Source organism: Schistocerca serialis, chromosome 2, assembly GCF_023864345.2.
Source record: "Schistocerca serialis cubense isolate TAMUIC-IGC-003099 chromosome 2, iqSchSeri2.2, whole genome shotgun sequence".
Classification (NCBI taxonomy): Eukaryota; Metazoa; Arthropoda; class Insecta; order Orthoptera; family Acrididae; genus Schistocerca; species Schistocerca serialis.
In genome coordinates this window covers 341,263,858-341,280,915 of record NC_064639.1, presented here as the reverse complement: position 1 = coordinate 341,280,915, position 17,058 = coordinate 341,263,858, and the positions used below count along the sequence as shown (strand labels likewise).

Here is a 17,058-nt window from a genome sequence, read left to right as displayed (position 1 = left end):
AACATGTCCGACGGCCTTGCTGGCCAAGGTAGGGTTTGGCAAGTTCGCAGACAAACAGTAGAAACTCTCGCCGTGTTGTGCGGGCTTTATCGTGCTGAAAGTTAACCCCAGGATGGCTTGTCATGAAGGACAAAAAACGGGGTGCAGAATAACGTCGACCCTATGCTGCCGCAGATGACAACCAAATGGTACTGCTATGAGAAGAAATGGCACCCCAGAGCACCACTCCTGGTTGTCAGGCAGTATGGCGGACGACAGACTGACATCCCACCACTGTTCAGGTCATATCCAGATAAATCTTCGATATGTAATCTCATTACTGGCATAGAACGTTTTTCAGTGGTAAGTCCCGCTTCGAACTGAGCCCCGATGACGGACTGAGCCCTGATTACCAGCGAACACTTGTCTGGAGAGGCATCTGCCAGCGGTGGGATACCAACCTGACTGTCTTCCTCCATATGGTCCACCAACCAGCTCGGTATTTTGAGGATCTAATTGGACGTTGGATACCAATCTGACTGTCACGGAACTGTCACCGAGCATACGGGCCTTCAGTCAGCTCGGGATTTCGAGGACCCAACAGGCCGACAGAGTCTGGCGTGAACCGAATAACTGCTTGAGTAAGAGCCGGAGTTGGTCCAACGCGTTACTGAGTTGCTCAATTTTAGAAGCTCTTTCACTTTAATAAATCATCCAATCTTTTCTGATATTGTAATGATCTGTTTGTTTGTAGATCTACATTACATCTACCGATTTCCAACCCATTCGGTTAATTCGTTGCGGTGCGTTATTCCCCCCCCCCCCCCCCCCCCTTAGCGTGTATATCTTTTCTGAGACTGCAGAGACAATCATACACTTCATAAAGACAACAGACCCGCATTTTATTTTGAGAAGTGATTTTACGTATATGTGAACTGGCGCGCAAAAATTAAGGACGGAAGTAAGTTTCACATGATGGGTCAATGCCAAGTAACAAAACTCGATGTACCCAGCACCATACATAGAAAGAACTGCAACGTTATAGTACAGAAGATGAGTGAAACTAATACACATTGAGATGAACAGAAATGACACTTTTACTCAAAGACAATAATTACGCTAAGTCACTGCAACTGATGAAGATCGCTGGACATTACAAGAGGCGGAACGTGAGGTGTGTGGTCACAAAGGACGGTAATGCTCAGATATTCAGCGAGTGGTGGAACGTACATCGGAAAGACAGATTAGAGACTATAGGAGGAGGAGAGTTCCTTGCAGTTGACGAAAATATTGTCTTTATTGAGGTCGAAGTTGAGTGTGACCATGAAGTCATCTGGTAGCGTATAACAGGTGTAGGTGAAACCAAGTTAATCTTTGGATGTCTTACCGCAGACCCGATTCCGCTATGGCGATTCTAGAGCCATTCAAAAAAAGTGTACGGTCAGTAGCTCCTAAAAACCGAGATCACGCAATATTAGCTGGAGGCGACTTTGATCCGCCGAGTACAGACGGGGATGTCTGTGGGCTCATTGTGCGGGAGTACAGACAGACAGTCATGTGAAATACTTTTGAAAACGTTTTCTGAAAATTTTCTTGAGCAGCTAGCTCGGCAGCCCACACTCAATGGAAATATCTTAGACCTTGTAGCTACAAATATTCCGGACCTTATCGACAATGTCAGCACAGAAATGGGGATTAGTGCTCGTGATGTCATTATAGCAACTACGATTTCGGAACTTAATAAATCAGTCAAGAAGGCTAGTAGAGTGTTTCTGTTAGACAGAGCAGATAAACAATTACTAAATTCTCAGGCAGCGAATTGACATCACCTAATTCCAATAAGATGGATTTTGAAGAATTATGGGCAAAGTTGAAGCAGATTGTAAATCGTGATCTGGAGAGTTACGTGCCTAGTGGATAAAGGATGGGACCCACCATGGTTTAATAATGAAATTCGGCGGACGCTGAGGAAACAGAGGCTATTGCACTCTAGGTACAAAAGGAGACGCACAAATGACGACAAGCGAAGGTTAGTAGAGACTCGTGCATCTGTGAAAAGATCTATGCGCGAAGCATACATAGAACAGTTACCACCGTCACACCTTAGCAAAAAATCTGGCAGGAAATCCGAGGAAATTCTGGTCGTATTATAAAATCTTTAATCTGGTCTAAGATTTCCATTCAGTCGCATGTTGACCAGTCTGGTGTGGCAGTTGGAGATAGCAAAACGAAAGCAGAAGTTTTAAATTTCACGTTCAAAAAATCGTTGACACAAGAGGAAAGTCCACTGGACCTGACGGGATACCAATTCGATTCTACACAGAGTAAGCGAAAGAACTTGCCCCCCTTCTAACAGCCGTGTGCCGCAAGTCTCTAGAGGAACGGAGGGTTCCAAATGATTGGAAAAGAGCACAGGTAGTCCCAGTCTTCAAGAAGGGTCGTCGAGCAGATGCGCAAAACTATGGACCTACATCTCTGACGTCGATCTGTTGTAGAATTTTAGAACATGTTTTTTGCTCGAGTATCATGTCGTTTTTGGAAACCCAGAATCTACTATGTAGGAATCAACATGGATTCCGGAAACAGCGATCGTGTGAGACCCACCTCGCTTTATTTGTTCATGAGACCCAGAAAATATTAGATACAGGCTCCCAGGTAGATGCTATTTTTCTTGACTTCCGGAAGGCGTTCGATACAGTTCCGCACTGTCGCCTGATAAACAAAGTAAGAGCCTACGGAATATCAGACCAGCTGTGTGGCTGAATTGAAGAGTTTTTAGCAAACAGAACACAGCATGTTGTTATCAATGGAGAGACGTCTACAGACGTTAAAGTAACCTCTGGCGTGCCACAGGGGAGTGTTATGGGACCATTGCTTTACACAATATATATAAATGACCTAGTAGATAGTGTCGGAAGTTCCATGCGGCTTTTCGCGGATGATGCTGTAGTATACAGAGAAGTTGCAGCATTAGAAAATTGTAGCGAAATGCAGGAAGATCTGCAGCGGATAGGCACTTGGTGCAGGGAGTGGCAACTGTCCCTTAATATAGACAAATGTAATGTATTGCGAATACATAGAAAGAAGGATCCTTTATTGTATGATTATATGATAGCGGAACAAACACTGGTAGCAGTTACTTCTGTAAAATATCTGGGAGTATGCGTGCGGAACGATTTGAAGTGGAATGATCATATAAAATTAATTGTTGGTAAGGCGGGTACCAGGTTGAGATTCATTGGGAGAGTGCTTAGAAAATGTAGTCCATCAACAAAGGAGGTGGCTTACAAAACACTCGTTCGACCTATACTTGAGTATTGCTCATCAGTGTGGGATCCGTACCAGATCGGTTTGACGGAGGAGATAGAGAAGATCCAAAGAAGAGCGGCGCGTTTCGTTACAGGGTTATTTGGTAACCGTGATAGCGTTACGGAGATGTTTAATAAACTCAAGTGGCAGACTCTGCAAGAGAGGCGCTCTGCATCGCGGTGTAGATTGCTCGCCAGGTTTCGAGAGGGTGCGTTTCTGGATGAGGTATCGAATATATTGCTTCCCCCTACTTATACCTCCCGAGGAGATCACGAATGTAAAATTAGAGAGATTAGAGCGCGCACGGAGGCTTTCAGACAGTCGTTCTTCCCGCGAACCATACGCGACTGGAACAGGAAAGGGAGGTAATGACAGTGGCACGTAAAGTGCCCTCCGCCACACACCGTTGGGTGGCTTGCGGAGTATAAATGTAGATGTAGATGTAGAAGAGAACCGTACAAACATATCGTCATTTGACCATCGAACAGACTCCCGTATGGACGACATAGAAATAAGCATACCTGGCGTAGAGAAGCACTGGACTCGCATTCGGGAGGACGACGGTTCAATCCCGCGTCCGGCCATCCTGATTTAGGTTTCCCGTGATTTCCCTAAATCGCTCCAGGCAAATGCCGGGATGGTTCCTTTCAAAGGACACGGCCAACTTCCTTCCCCGTCCTTCCCTAATCCGATGAGATCGATGACCTCGCTGTCTGGTCCCCTTCTCCAAACAACCCAACCCCCGGATTTATTTATTTTTTTTTTTTTTTGGGGGGGGGGGGGGGGCAGGTCATCAGTCTACTGACTTGTTTGATGCAACCCGCCACGAATTCCTCTCCTGTGCCAAACTCTTCATCTGAGAGTACTTGCAGCCTACGTGCTCTACTATTTGCTGGATTTATTCCAATCTCTGCCTTCCTCTACAGTTTTTGCCCTCTACAGCTCTCTCTAGTACCACAGAAGTCATTCCCTCATGTCTAAACAGATGTCCTATCAACCTGTCCCTTCTCCTTATCAGTGTTTTCCACATATTCCTTTCCTCTCCAATTCTGCACATAACCTCCTCATTCCTTACCTTATTAGTCCACCTAATTTTCAACATTCACCTGTAGCACAACATCTCAAATGCTTCGATTCTCTTCTGTTCCGGTTCTCCCACAGTCCTTGTTTCACTATCATTCAATGCTGCACTCCAGACGTACATTCTCAGAAATATCTTCCTCATATTAAGGCCGATATTTGATATTAGTAGACATCTCTTGGCCAAGAATGCCCTTTTTGCCATTGATAATCTGCTTTTGATGTCCTCTTTACTCGGTCCGTCACTCGTCATTTTACTGCCTAGGTAACAGATTTCCTTAATGTCACCTACTTCGTGACCTTCGATCCTGGTATTAAGTTTCTCGCTATTCTCATTTCTACTACTTCTTTGTCTTTCTTCGATTTACTCTCAATCCATATTCTGTACTTATTAGACAGTTCATTCCATTCGGCAGCTTATGTAATTCTTCTTCACATTCACACAGGATGGCAATGTCATCATCGAATCGTATCATCGATATCCTTCCATCTTGAATTTTAATTGCACTCCTGAACCTTTCTTTTATTTAGCTTATAGCTTCCTTGATGTACAGATTAAACAGTGAGGGGGGGGGAAAACTTCATCTTTGCCTTACAGCGTTTTTAATGCAAGCACTTCGTTCTTGGTCGTCCTCTCTTATTATTCCCCCTTGGATGTTGTACATGCCATATATGACCCGTCTCACCCTTTAGCTTACCCCTATTTTTCTCATAATTTGGGATATCTTGCACCATTTTAAATTGTCGAAGGTTTTTCCAGGTCAACAAATCCTGCCGCCCGCGGTGGCCGAGCGGTTCTAGGCGCTTCAGTCCGGAACCGCGCGACTGCTAATGTCGGAGGTTGGAATCCTGCCTCGGGCATGGATGTGTGTGAAGTCCTTAGGTTAGTTAGGTTCTAAGTTCTAGGGAACGGATGACCTCAGATGTTAAGTCCCATAGTGCTCAGAGCCGTTTGAACCATTTTGATCTCAAGTCCTCCAAAGCTCTTTTATATTCTCATTCTAATACTGGGTCCAATATCTCTTGTAAATCGACTCCTGTTTCTTCTTCTATGACATGAGACAAATCTTCCCCCTTATAGAGACTTTCAATGTATTCTTTCCACCTATCCGCTCTCGCGTCTGCATTTAACAGTGGCATTACCGTTGCACTCTTAATGTTATCACCCTTGATTTTAACGTCACCGAAAGGTTGTTCTGGATTACCTGTGTGCTGGGTCAGTCCTACCGACAATAATATTTTTTTCGACTTCTGCACGTTTTTCATGCAGTCATTTCGTCTTAGCTTTCCTGCGCTTCCTATTTATTTCATTCCTCAGCGTCTTGTATTTCTGTATTCCTGAGTCTCCCAGAACATTTTTGTACTTCCTCCTTTCATCTATCTATTGAGGTAGTTCTTCTGTTACCCATGGTTTCTTCGCAGTTACCTTCCCGCAGTTTTCCTTCCCAACTTCTGTTATCGCCCTTTTTAAGGATGTCTATTCCTCTTCTACTGTACTGCTTTCCGAAGTATTTCTTATTGCTGTATCTATAGCCTTAGAGAACTTCAAGCGTATCTCGTCATTCCTAAGTATCGCACTTCTTTGCGTATTGATTCTTCCTCACTATTGTCTTAAACTTCAGCCTATTCTTCATCACTACTATGTTGTGATCTGAGTCTTTATCTGCATCTTGAATGTGGAAAAATGTAAGTTAATGCGGATGGTGGATGGGAAGGGAAAACAAATCTGTAATGGTGGGATACAGTATTACTAGTGTCGTGCTTGACACAGTCAAGTCGTTTCAGTATCTGGGCGTAACGTTGCAGAGCGATATGAGGTGGAACAAGCACGTGAAAATTGTGGTAGGGAAGGCAAATGTTTGACTTCGGTTTATTGGGAGAATTTTAGGAAAGAGACTGCATGTAGAAGGCTGGTGCGACGTATTCTTGAGTACTGCTTGAGTGTTTGGGATCCGTACCAGGTCGGATTCAAGGAAGACATCGAAGCAATTCAGAGGTGGGCTGCTAAATTTGTTGTCGCTGGTTTCGAGCAACACATTAATGTTACGGAGATGATTCGGGAACTTGAATTGAAACTCGTGGAGGGAAGGTGACGTTGTTTACGAGAAACACTGTTGAGAAAGTTTGGAAAACCGGCATTTAAGACTGACTGCTGAACGATTCTACTGTCGCCAACATACATCGCGCGTGAGGAGCAGGAAGATGAAACACGAGAAATTAGGGCTCATACTGAAGCGTATAGACAGTCGTGTTTCCCTCGCTATTTGCCAGTGGAGCAGGAGGGGAAATGACAAGCAGTGGTGCAGGGTACCCTCCGCCAAGTATCGTACAGTGGCTTGCAGAGTGTGTATGTAGATGTAGATGTAGAATGCATTGTCTACAACGTGTTCCCACGATGGCCACAAGGTTGATAAAGGTTTCTTGTGGTAGGACTGCACGTTCCCTCCTAAGGTGAGGGGTGGGAAGACGTGATTTACCCAGGAACATTAGCTAATATAGTCGCTTTAGTGGTCCATGTGTTATTAAATGGGGAGGAACAATGTTGTATGGGCGTACTGATCTCCAAATATTTGAACGTGGTGCACTAACAGCTCAGTGTTTTCGTGACATTGTGTTACTACCCCATTTACCTCTTTTCAGGAGTGCATTCGGCCCTCACTTAATTTTTATGGATCAGAATGCGCGACCTCATCGAATAGCGCAGTTGGAGGTGGTCTTAGGACAGAACGAGAGGATATTCTGCGGTGTACCCGCGCAATTATGAGCCAAAGCGATATGACGACTGCCCACCTCGATATTGAATGCTGCTTGTTGGCGTTACGTGCAAGTGACATGATAATGAATGTATACAAGCGGAGCATAGACAATTCTTCTAGCGACAGTATGGGCCGCAAATAGCACTAAATAGCTTTTAAATAAGACACACATTTCACCAACGCAAGCGTACTTCTAAATGGCCACGGGCCGAAACTGGCCTGTAATATAACACATGATGCAATAATGTTCATTTGAATTAAAGAAAGAATAGTTACAGTCTACGACATACATTGAAAATGGTTTCACTTAAAGAGATCCACTTCAGCTGCTCATATTTCTTGTTCAAACCACGACCGGTATCGTGATTTTAAAATTCCATCTTCTGGTGTATTTGGTCATGCACAAGACGCGGTTGGGCCAGTCAGTGCATCAAATACATTAGTTTGATATCTGAAAATGGATTTTTAACATATCGAAACCGTTAGTGGTAAACAAATCATTAGTATAACTGAAGCTAATCTCTTTAAATTAATTAATCATGCCTCTCAGATGCGGATGCCCTACATGCCAGATCCTGTGCAAAATGCTTTTAGCATTCAGAAATTTTGTCAAGGCGTGGACCCGCACTTGAGGAAGCTAGTGTGAATGCGGAAATCCACCATCATAAGCGAGTTGGATAAAGATCTGCTGAGTATGGACCGGCACCTGCGAAGAGCGCCGGAAACGGCGAAGCTCGCTGGCTGTTCGAGAGCAGCTGTTGTCAGCATCCTTGGAAAGTCGTTGAATGAGGGTGAAAGTTCACATTGATGACCAGCTTTTTTATGTCTATTCTCCTGACTCAAGGTTTTCAGGGACTACGGCCGTTCACTTATATAATAAAAAGGAATAATTTCGATGTTGTTTATTATATAGCTACTAGTTTCGTGATTCAATACACCATCCTCAGACGCTGAGGACATGTACTCGTATGCACGGAGCCATCAGTAGTCAGCATTTGTGAACTGGTATCCATACACTGTAACATCGGTGTTGAGTCTGCAACCATCAACAACCAACTGACTCTCATATACACGATGACATCAGTGGCCAACAACTATGGACTGGTTTCCTTAGACTGCCGTAACACCACTACTACAGTAGTGTACAGAAACCAGTTCATAGTTCCCAGGATGAGATTTTCACTCTGCTGCGGAGTGTGCACTGATATGAAACTTCCTGGCAGGCGTGCCGGACCGAGACTCGAACTCGGGAGCTTTGCCTTTCGCGGGCAAGTGCTCTACCATCTGAGCTACCCAAGGAGGGTCGTGAGTCGTGCCTGGGTAGCTCAGATGGTAGATCACTTGCCCGCGACAGGCAAAGGCACCGAGTGATTACCATCTTTTTCCCAACTTGAAGGACTTTCTGGCTAGTAAGCACCATGCAAATAACAACGAACTGAAAGCAGCCGTTAGTGACAGTTTTAGCCACTTGAGGTAACTGAAAGTGCAAGAGTAGGCACAGAAAAGCTTGTTTACTGCGAAAAATGTTTAAAACTGTATGGCGACTACATGAGGGGGTGCGGGGAATTAATGAAAACACATTATAAAATAAGATCACTTTCATTATCGTACTCATAGTAATTAATTGATGCATTAAGAAAAGGCGTCTTTAAGTTCGTAGTTTTTTATGCCTTAACAACACACTTTATATCGCGGGCAACCACAGCTGTAAGAATGGATTCTTGTTAAACAAAACGGCAGCAGCAGTTGAACAATCATCTATTAGTAAAACCGGTTTCTCTACGTAAAGAACCTGATGGTGCAACGTTAGGTTGTGCAACAGTTAGTAGTAATAAAGAATTATTCAACTACTTATTCAGAAGATTTCTTGCGGAGAACAGCGGTCTTTCAAAAAGTACATTAACAATTAATACAAACAGACTCGACTGCAAAAACATTTATTTTGCTGATAGCCGATTGCGGTCAGTTTTTGACCATCCTCAGACCCTGTTCTAAAGAATGATGTAATCACTGAGACAAGTATTTTATTATAATGTTTAGTAATAAATACTGGGTTACTTTATGTTCACATCTGCATTGGTATGTCACTACCAAACAAAATTATGATGTATCATTAGTTGAGACATAATTTCTCCATTATACATATTATGTTGTTTGTGTTCCATGCATATTAATACAGGGTGTCCCAAAAAGAATGACCAGATTTTAAATACAATTATTTATTAGGAAGAAAGGCTTAACACCAACAAATTGCATACTACACTATTCGGAAAAAACAGAAGTTTATAAAAATCCATCATAAATGTTCAATATGTCCTCCATTGGCTGCACAGACGATATCTAGCCGATAGCCAAATTCATCCCAAACTGAGCATAAGGTGTCTTCTGTCACTGAAGCAGCTGATATTCTGGTTTTTAGTTCATCAGTGTCACGAGGTAAGGGAGGAACGTAAACACATTGTTTAACATATCCCCACAGGAAGACATCACATGGTGTTAGGTCAGGGGACCTCGGAGGCCAAGAGTGTAAAGCCTGGTCTCGCAGTCCTGTATGCCCTATCCAACATTGAGGTACATTGGCATTGAGGAAACTGCGCATGTTGTTCTGCCAGTGCGGTGGTGTTCCATCTTGCTGATATATGAAATTGTCAGAGTCAAGTTGTGGAAATAACCAGTTCTGTAGCATTGCAAGGTATGATTTGTTCCACTGTTTGTTCAGGAACGCATGGCCGGGCAGGACTTTTGCCTTTACACAGGCACCCTGTGTCTTCAAACTGTTTATACCACTGTCGAATGTTCTTTGGTGATGGCGCTTTAGCACGAAATGGAATATGAAACGCCCATTGAACTGCGATCTCTGACTGAGTACGACTAAATTCAGTAACACAATACGCCTTCTGTTGCGCTGACGCTATATTGCGCGAGACTGGGTGCACGCTCCAGGTCAGCGCTCGTAGCGACATCTAGCGGGTTTTTTCTCACACTAGACCATGCCGATTTCATCTAGCGCAGTTTCAGTAACCTAGTGACATTTGTCTCAATAATATTACAAGTTAAAGTCGGGTCATTCTTTTTGAGACACCCTGTATAAATGACCTAACATTGTCGCAGCAACTTTATTTTGCTATTGCTTTTATTTTTTGTAGTATTACGTTAGTAGTGATAGTAGACGGTGGCGCTGAATGGAGTGGGCGTTGTAACTGCACTAATGTCAACCCGCTCCGATCACCACCACCGATAAAAACTGACCGAAACTGGTTACCGTCAAAATAAATGTTTTTGTGGTCGAGACTGTGTGCATCTTTAAAGATTTTTCAGCTGCTGCTGTGGTTTTGTTTGACAAGAATTTTTATGCTTTGTCTGTCTCCTTTTGTCAAGCAAAATACGAGTAATTACAGCACTGTTCCAGATTTATCTTACAATCTAATTTACTGTTGCGATTATCGAGTGTTAACCTTCCCGCCTGTCATCCCAAAAGCCTCAGAACTCTGTCTGCCTTCACCTTATTCGCAACCCTTCTACGTATGCGCCGCCATTGTGCAGAATTTAGCGAAAGGCAGTGCTCGGTGAAGCAAATATCCGCACGAAGCTACAGAGCTCACGGCAACGCGGTGACACTTTGTGATGGGAAGGGTGTACGGAAAGCAAGGTAAAGAAAAGTAACTGCAAGATTTTCTCACCTAATTCTCCCACGTAGATTAGCATCTTTCGTACAAGCGACGGTGAAATAGAGTACAAAGGCGAGGCTGGTATGTGCCGTTTATGTTATCTGTCAGATGGTGGAGAACTACCTGCTCAAGTCTAGACGTCTTGGTTCCAATTCCCCTTCTGTACACGGCTAGTAAGCATCTAGACATCTAATCAGAGCAACGGATTCTTCCTGGTTACATATATATGCTCTTTGGCATGCTGAAACAGTTTCCTGTGCAGCCCACTAGACTGTGCAGTACGCCGAGTTATCCGAGGCTCTGTCGATGGTAGCCTCTAACGAGCCATGCACTAAAAACTGCGGACGGCGGCTAAACGTAGTTAATGACCAGCGGTGGATCACGTACGCGGTCACGCTGTTCGCTCACGGTGGTTGGCCGAGCTTATTAAGACATTCGTGAAACGGCCACTGGGCACATCCTCTCGGCCGGAACATTGACCAGTCACCTGTAACGTTACAAACAGGCATGCTGTCTATTGGGAACAGCTGTAGGTTGTTGCATTTCTTAGGACAACCCAAAGCCACGAGCAAATCAGAGCAAAGAAAAGAAGTTGTCTATCACCATAAGGGCAACATAGCGCAGTAGTGTGATTGGTAGAGATTTTTTTATTGTTTTGCTGAAAATAGACTACTAGATTGCAATTACGTGAATAGAGTACAAATAAATAGTACATGAAATTCCCGCCCGGTGAGCGTGCGGTCTAACGCGCGGCTTTCCGTATTGGGAAGAAGCGCCTGGGCCCCACCACGAATCCGCCCGGCGGACGTGTCGAAGTCCGGTGAGGCGGCCAGTCTGTGGATGGTTTTTAGGCGGTTTTCCATCTGCCTCGGCGAATGCGGGCTGGTTTCCCTTATTCCGCCTCAGCTACACTATGTCGGCGATTGCTGCGCAAACAAGTTCTCCACGTACACGTACACCACCATTACTCTCCCACGCAAAATTAGGGGTTACACTCGTCTGATGTGAGACATTCCCTGGGGGGGGGGGGGTCTACCGGGAGCCGAACCGCACAATAACCCTGAAAGAATGGTTCGGTGTGGGGCGGAGGAGGGGTGAAGTGGACTGCGTCGTCGTGGGGTTGTGGACCACTGCGGCTGCGGCGGGGACGGAGCCTATCCGTCGTTTCTAGGCCCCCGGTTAACATACAATACAATAAAATACAATACATGAAATACACAGTGTTTTAAATACACTATCCGATCGATAACATCCGGACACATCTGCGTAATGTGGAGTCACGTGAGACCACCCGTCAGTATAAAAGGAGGCGGAGAGTATTGAAGTTGACAGCAGAGAAGAAGTTGACAGCAGACTGTCTGGGTCAGAAAAGGTCAGTGACTTCGACTGTGGACTAGTCACTCGATGTCAGCTGAGTAAAAAACTGATCAGAGCTATTTCAACCCTTCTATAGCTCCTGAAGTCGACCGTTGTTGACCAGGCAGACTTCATCTACTGACCGAAAGTATTACTCAGGGTGATTGCAAAACAGCTCGTGAAGTCAGTGCAAGGAATCTTTCTTCAGTTCCAAAGTGCTGGTAGCTGTCTTAGTTAGCTCAATGACAGTGTGTAGAGAGTTAAAAATTATAGTGTACAATGGTCGAGCAACTCCCCATATAATATTTCTGTAAGCAGTGCTAAAAGTCGCTTGGGGGTGGTGTAAGGAGAGACGGCACAGAACTGTGGACGGCGGGAACCAAGAGATTTCAAGCGATGAATCGTGCTATAACCAGTGGCAGTTCGATGGAAGGGTTTGGATCTTTATCAAGGAAAATCGCCAAACAGCCGTATCTTTTGAGAAGTTATTCATTTAGACAATCAGTTTCGGCAGCTCATTAATGCCATCCTCGGGCCCCTATGCACTACGTGTGACAGTCAGATAGATCGGTACTTGCATAAAGGAGCCATCAGTAAATGGATTCTGTGAATTGGTTTTTGGAGTGTTTACTTCAAAGACATGAGAACAACTCTTGAAATGGTCCTGCCTGCCGCACCTGAACCCAACACAACACATTTTGTGTGGGATTAAATTGGAAGCGATACGGTGGCTCGGATGTCGTCAAGGTAGGAAAGTATGAGTGCAACCCTATCAACAAGTCTGATGTTATCTAGAGAGTGTCTACACCATTCTCACACGAGGGTGCAGAAGAGAGGCCAATACTTGGTTGCCACGGTTCGGGCGGCTGTCCCCGTCGGAGGTTCGAGTCCTCCCTCCGGCATGGGTGTGTGTGTAGTCCTTAGCTTAAGTTAAAGATAGATTAAGTAATGTGTAAGGCTAGCAGTTTGGTACCGTAGGAAATTACCACAAATTTCCAAATACCCGTCACTTGGTCACCGATAATACTGGACCAAACATCTTGATTGATATTCACACTGTTTTCGCTCACCTTTTAGCAGAAATATTTACTTAGCACCGATGTCACAAAAACTCCAACAGTACTATAAATATTATAACAGCCTCCACGTACTCTGTCCGGCTCAACAATAGCGTCCTGTTCGCTGTGTCGTCGTCGGACATGCTAGAGACCTGTTTAAGAAACTCACCGTCAGAGTTCAGCACCTACTATGGACACAATCGTGGTGTCTCACATTAGGGAACTATAGCGTTATAGGCCCCTTTTCTCTATACCAACTGAATTCCTTTCGGAGTAGAGTGATGAAATATTTTCGCTTTTAGCAGTCATGTGCAACTGCTTGCTAAGGACTGAAAAGTTTCGCAGGTCGGATGACCCAGACTGTATTCATCGAGTATCTGAGAACGAGAGCGCTTAGCAACTTTCAACAAACTTTACACATAATTTCAAATCTTCCTGACACTTCTCGCTGACACCCCCCACAAAATTATCAAAATGAAAACGTTTATCGCTTACTACTTTTTCGCTGTTCGTGCAGTAAGACTGCGGCATCAGGCATGGTCTTTTAGTTTATTACTTCTTTACTGTTAACTCTATCCACAACACATTTTGCAGATAGTATTCCACCGAAAGTAACTGTAAAAAGTTGTACGGCGTATAATTCGGGAGATATAATGTTTTTAAAGAATCTGCGTTTGTGGTTTGCTGGTATCTAATGTAATGTAATCAGAAGATCTCTGTACACAGTTTTCAGCGGCTGTAAGGCTCCTCAACGCACAATGGACAAGAATCCAGAAAACGTAGCGAAAATTGCAAAAATCTGCTCCAGTATGGCAAAATGGGTCTGACCCTTCTTATAACGATTTTATATCGAAATTGAGAAATTCTAAATGTTGGGTTCAATATCGCGAAAGCAATGTGAAAAAAATTATGAAATGCACAAAAATTGTTCTATAATTTCAGTGGTAAACTTTATTAAAAAATTCCCTCTATTACTGACTTTATTACGAAAAACATATACTAGTAACAAAAATTGAAAGTTTTATAGGACTTCATAATCTTCTTCCTCTTGTGTTTGTTGTTCTTCATCTTCATGCTTTTCGTCACCACCTTCCTCACCGACGTTTATATCCTCTTCATCCTCTTCAGCATCCTAATCTTCTTTCTTTTTTTTTATTTCTTGCTGTTCATCTTCATGTCCCTCATCATCCTCTTTCTCACCGTCATTTGTATCCTCTTCATCAACCTCAGCATCTGATTACTCATAATTCTCAGCAGGTGTGAAGAGGGCAATAGCTTCCGACGACGAAGTGTCCACTTTCCTTGGAGACTGTTACCGCAAAGAAGATATATATAATATAAAATATAATTTCACAGAATTAGATTTGTGAAGGAAGAGCTTATGAGTATGAGACATTACAATTATTTTACAAAGTGTACTTCTCACATTTTTAATGCGTTTAAAATATACGTTCTTATATCGAATATTTATATTTTTATTTTGTAATAGCTTATTAGCGATGCTATACAAATAATAAGTGTATGATTATGTATGCATATATGTTCAAAAATGGTTCAAATGGCTCTGAGCACTATGGGACTCAGCTTCTGAGGTCATCAGTCCCCTAGAACTTGAACTACTTAAACCTAACTAACTTAAGGACATCACACACATCCATGCCCGAGGCAGGATTCGAACCTGCGACCGTAGCGATCGCGCGGTTCCAGACTGTAGCGCCTAGAACCGCTCGGCCACCCGGGCGGCGCATGTATGTTTTATTTGAATTTTAGTAAAATTTTCGATTATATTTTCTCATTGTAAAGAACGGCACGTTGCAACTGTGGCGGTCGCTCAAAAAATGGCTCAAAGCCGTTGCGGCTAGTAGGTGGATTTGACAGCTGATTGAAAACTGGAAATTTGTGGTAAGGTCTTATGGGACCAAACTGCTAAGGTCATCGGTCCCTAAGCTTACGCACTAAGCTAATTTAAACCAACTTACGCTAAGGACAATACACCGACAATACACCGAAGGGGGAAGCCGCGCGGACCGTGACAGATGGCTGATCCGCGAAGATAATAGTACATACTTTATGACGGAATGTAAAACTTATTTCGGTCGCTCGCGTTTTCAAGTCTTCTAGCTTGCATTCCCGTAAGAAGTTAATTAACTAGTACTAATGGTTAGTAAATGATTAAAGTATGAAGTAAGTGTCAGCAATCAAGTACATACCTAATATAATAGCATCCTTTCAACAAAAATTTCGCTTGATTTCGCTCAATAAAAAAAATCATCCTAAGAAATTCAACCTTCAGAAGAAACGGATGGCCACTTCTAAGACCAGGATTCAATAATTCCAGCATTACTCTAGCCAAAACAATCTCCAGTGGGTGGACAGCGATACCCACAGTGACAGCGAAAATAGTGACAATGAGGACGAACAGGAGGAGGAAGCTGAGATGTGACAGTAAATAAGCGTGTGTGTGTGTGTGTGTGTGTGTGTGTGTGTGTGTGTGTGTGTGTGTGTGTGTGTGACTGGCGGTCAACGGCTCGAAGAAACCATCCTGAGGTATTCATCGTCAGTCACATTCGGTGATGGTACTAACAAATCTCTCCTCTAACCTATCATCTTTTTATATTCTTCTTAAAAAAACAACAAAATTTTATTTATATTCAGGTAAGAGGTCTATAATTTGGCAATAAATAAATAAATTACTCTAGCCGACCCATTAAGCGGAAACTCTGAACTATTTCTGTATTTATGATCACTTTTTTGGGACGCTGGCCCTATGTGTGACGCCCGGGACTTGACAGCTGTCGCGTTTGCCGGCAGGCGGGGTTCAGCCAGTGCGCGACGGAGGCGTGCCAGTTCCTGGTGTCGCTGCCCGGGCTGGACGCGCGGCTGTCGGCGCGGCTGGTGTCGCACCTGTCGCGTTGCGCGCCGCCCACCGCCGCCCCCGCCGCCCCCACCGCCCCCCTGAGCGTACAGGTGCCGGCGCCGCCACGTTCCGGTGCCTTCTCGCCGCCCGTGTCTCCCTGCGCGCTCACAGCACCCTCCTCCGCCGTCGCCGCCCCCACCGCCGACCACCGACCCTCCGACCACTACGCGGCCGCCCCCGAGACTGCGTCGCCTCCGCCGCCTACCGCGGCTGCAGCCTCCGCGGCGTCGCTGTCCTCCACCCCCAGCGCCAGCGACTTGGCCAAGCCGGTGGCCGGACTGCTGATGACGGTGCCCGAAGCGACGCACCAGCCGCCGGGAAGCATGTGGAGGCCCTGGTGAGCGACGCTGCCACTCGTGGACCTTCTCTGCCTCTCACCAGGGATGTGCCTTTGAGGCTTGTAAACATGTCGTCATTAGATTCACCTGGATGTGCAAGCTAGGGTGAATTCCAACTGTTAAAGACGTCCGCAGCGAATTCGCCGAGACATAAACAGTGTCGGCTGTTCTGACAATGATGCAAACGTTTTAAATTTCTTGTTATGCAACTGACATCTTATACAGGGTGAATCAAAAGTCCGTTAACATTTCGAAAATGAATATTTCACGGAATAATTTTGTCAGAGAGATAAAATCTACATCCACATCTACATCTATACTCCGCTAGCCACCAAGCTGTGTCTGGCGGAGAGTACAATTCGCGCCAAAGTCATATTCCGCACCCCCCCCCCCCCCTTTCCCTCACCCCCTGTTCCACTCATGGATCGCGTGAGGGAAAAACGACTGCCTGAACACCTCAGTACGAGCTCTAATTTCCCTTATCTTTGAATGGTGATCATTGCGCGATTTGAAAGTTGGAGGTAATAATATATGCTCTACATCCTCGGCGAAGATGGAATTTCGGAATTTAGTGAGCAGCCCCTTCCGTTTAGCGCG

General features: G+C 44.6%; 1 protein-coding gene across 1 annotated transcript in view; it reads left to right on the top strand.

Moving 5' to 3' along the window:
* LOC126455966 (enhancer of split mgamma protein-like) overlaps positions 1 to 16,464 on the top strand; it is a 128,607-nt gene extending 112,143 nt beyond the window's left edge. Inside the window, exon 4 of the mRNA XM_050091723.1 lies at positions 16,018 to 16,464. Within this exon, the coding sequence (XP_049947680.1) occupies positions 16,018 to 16,464 (447 nt within the window). The remainder of the gene's footprint in view (positions 1 to 16,017) is intronic.
* Positions 16,465 to 17,058: the final 594 nt, after the last annotated feature.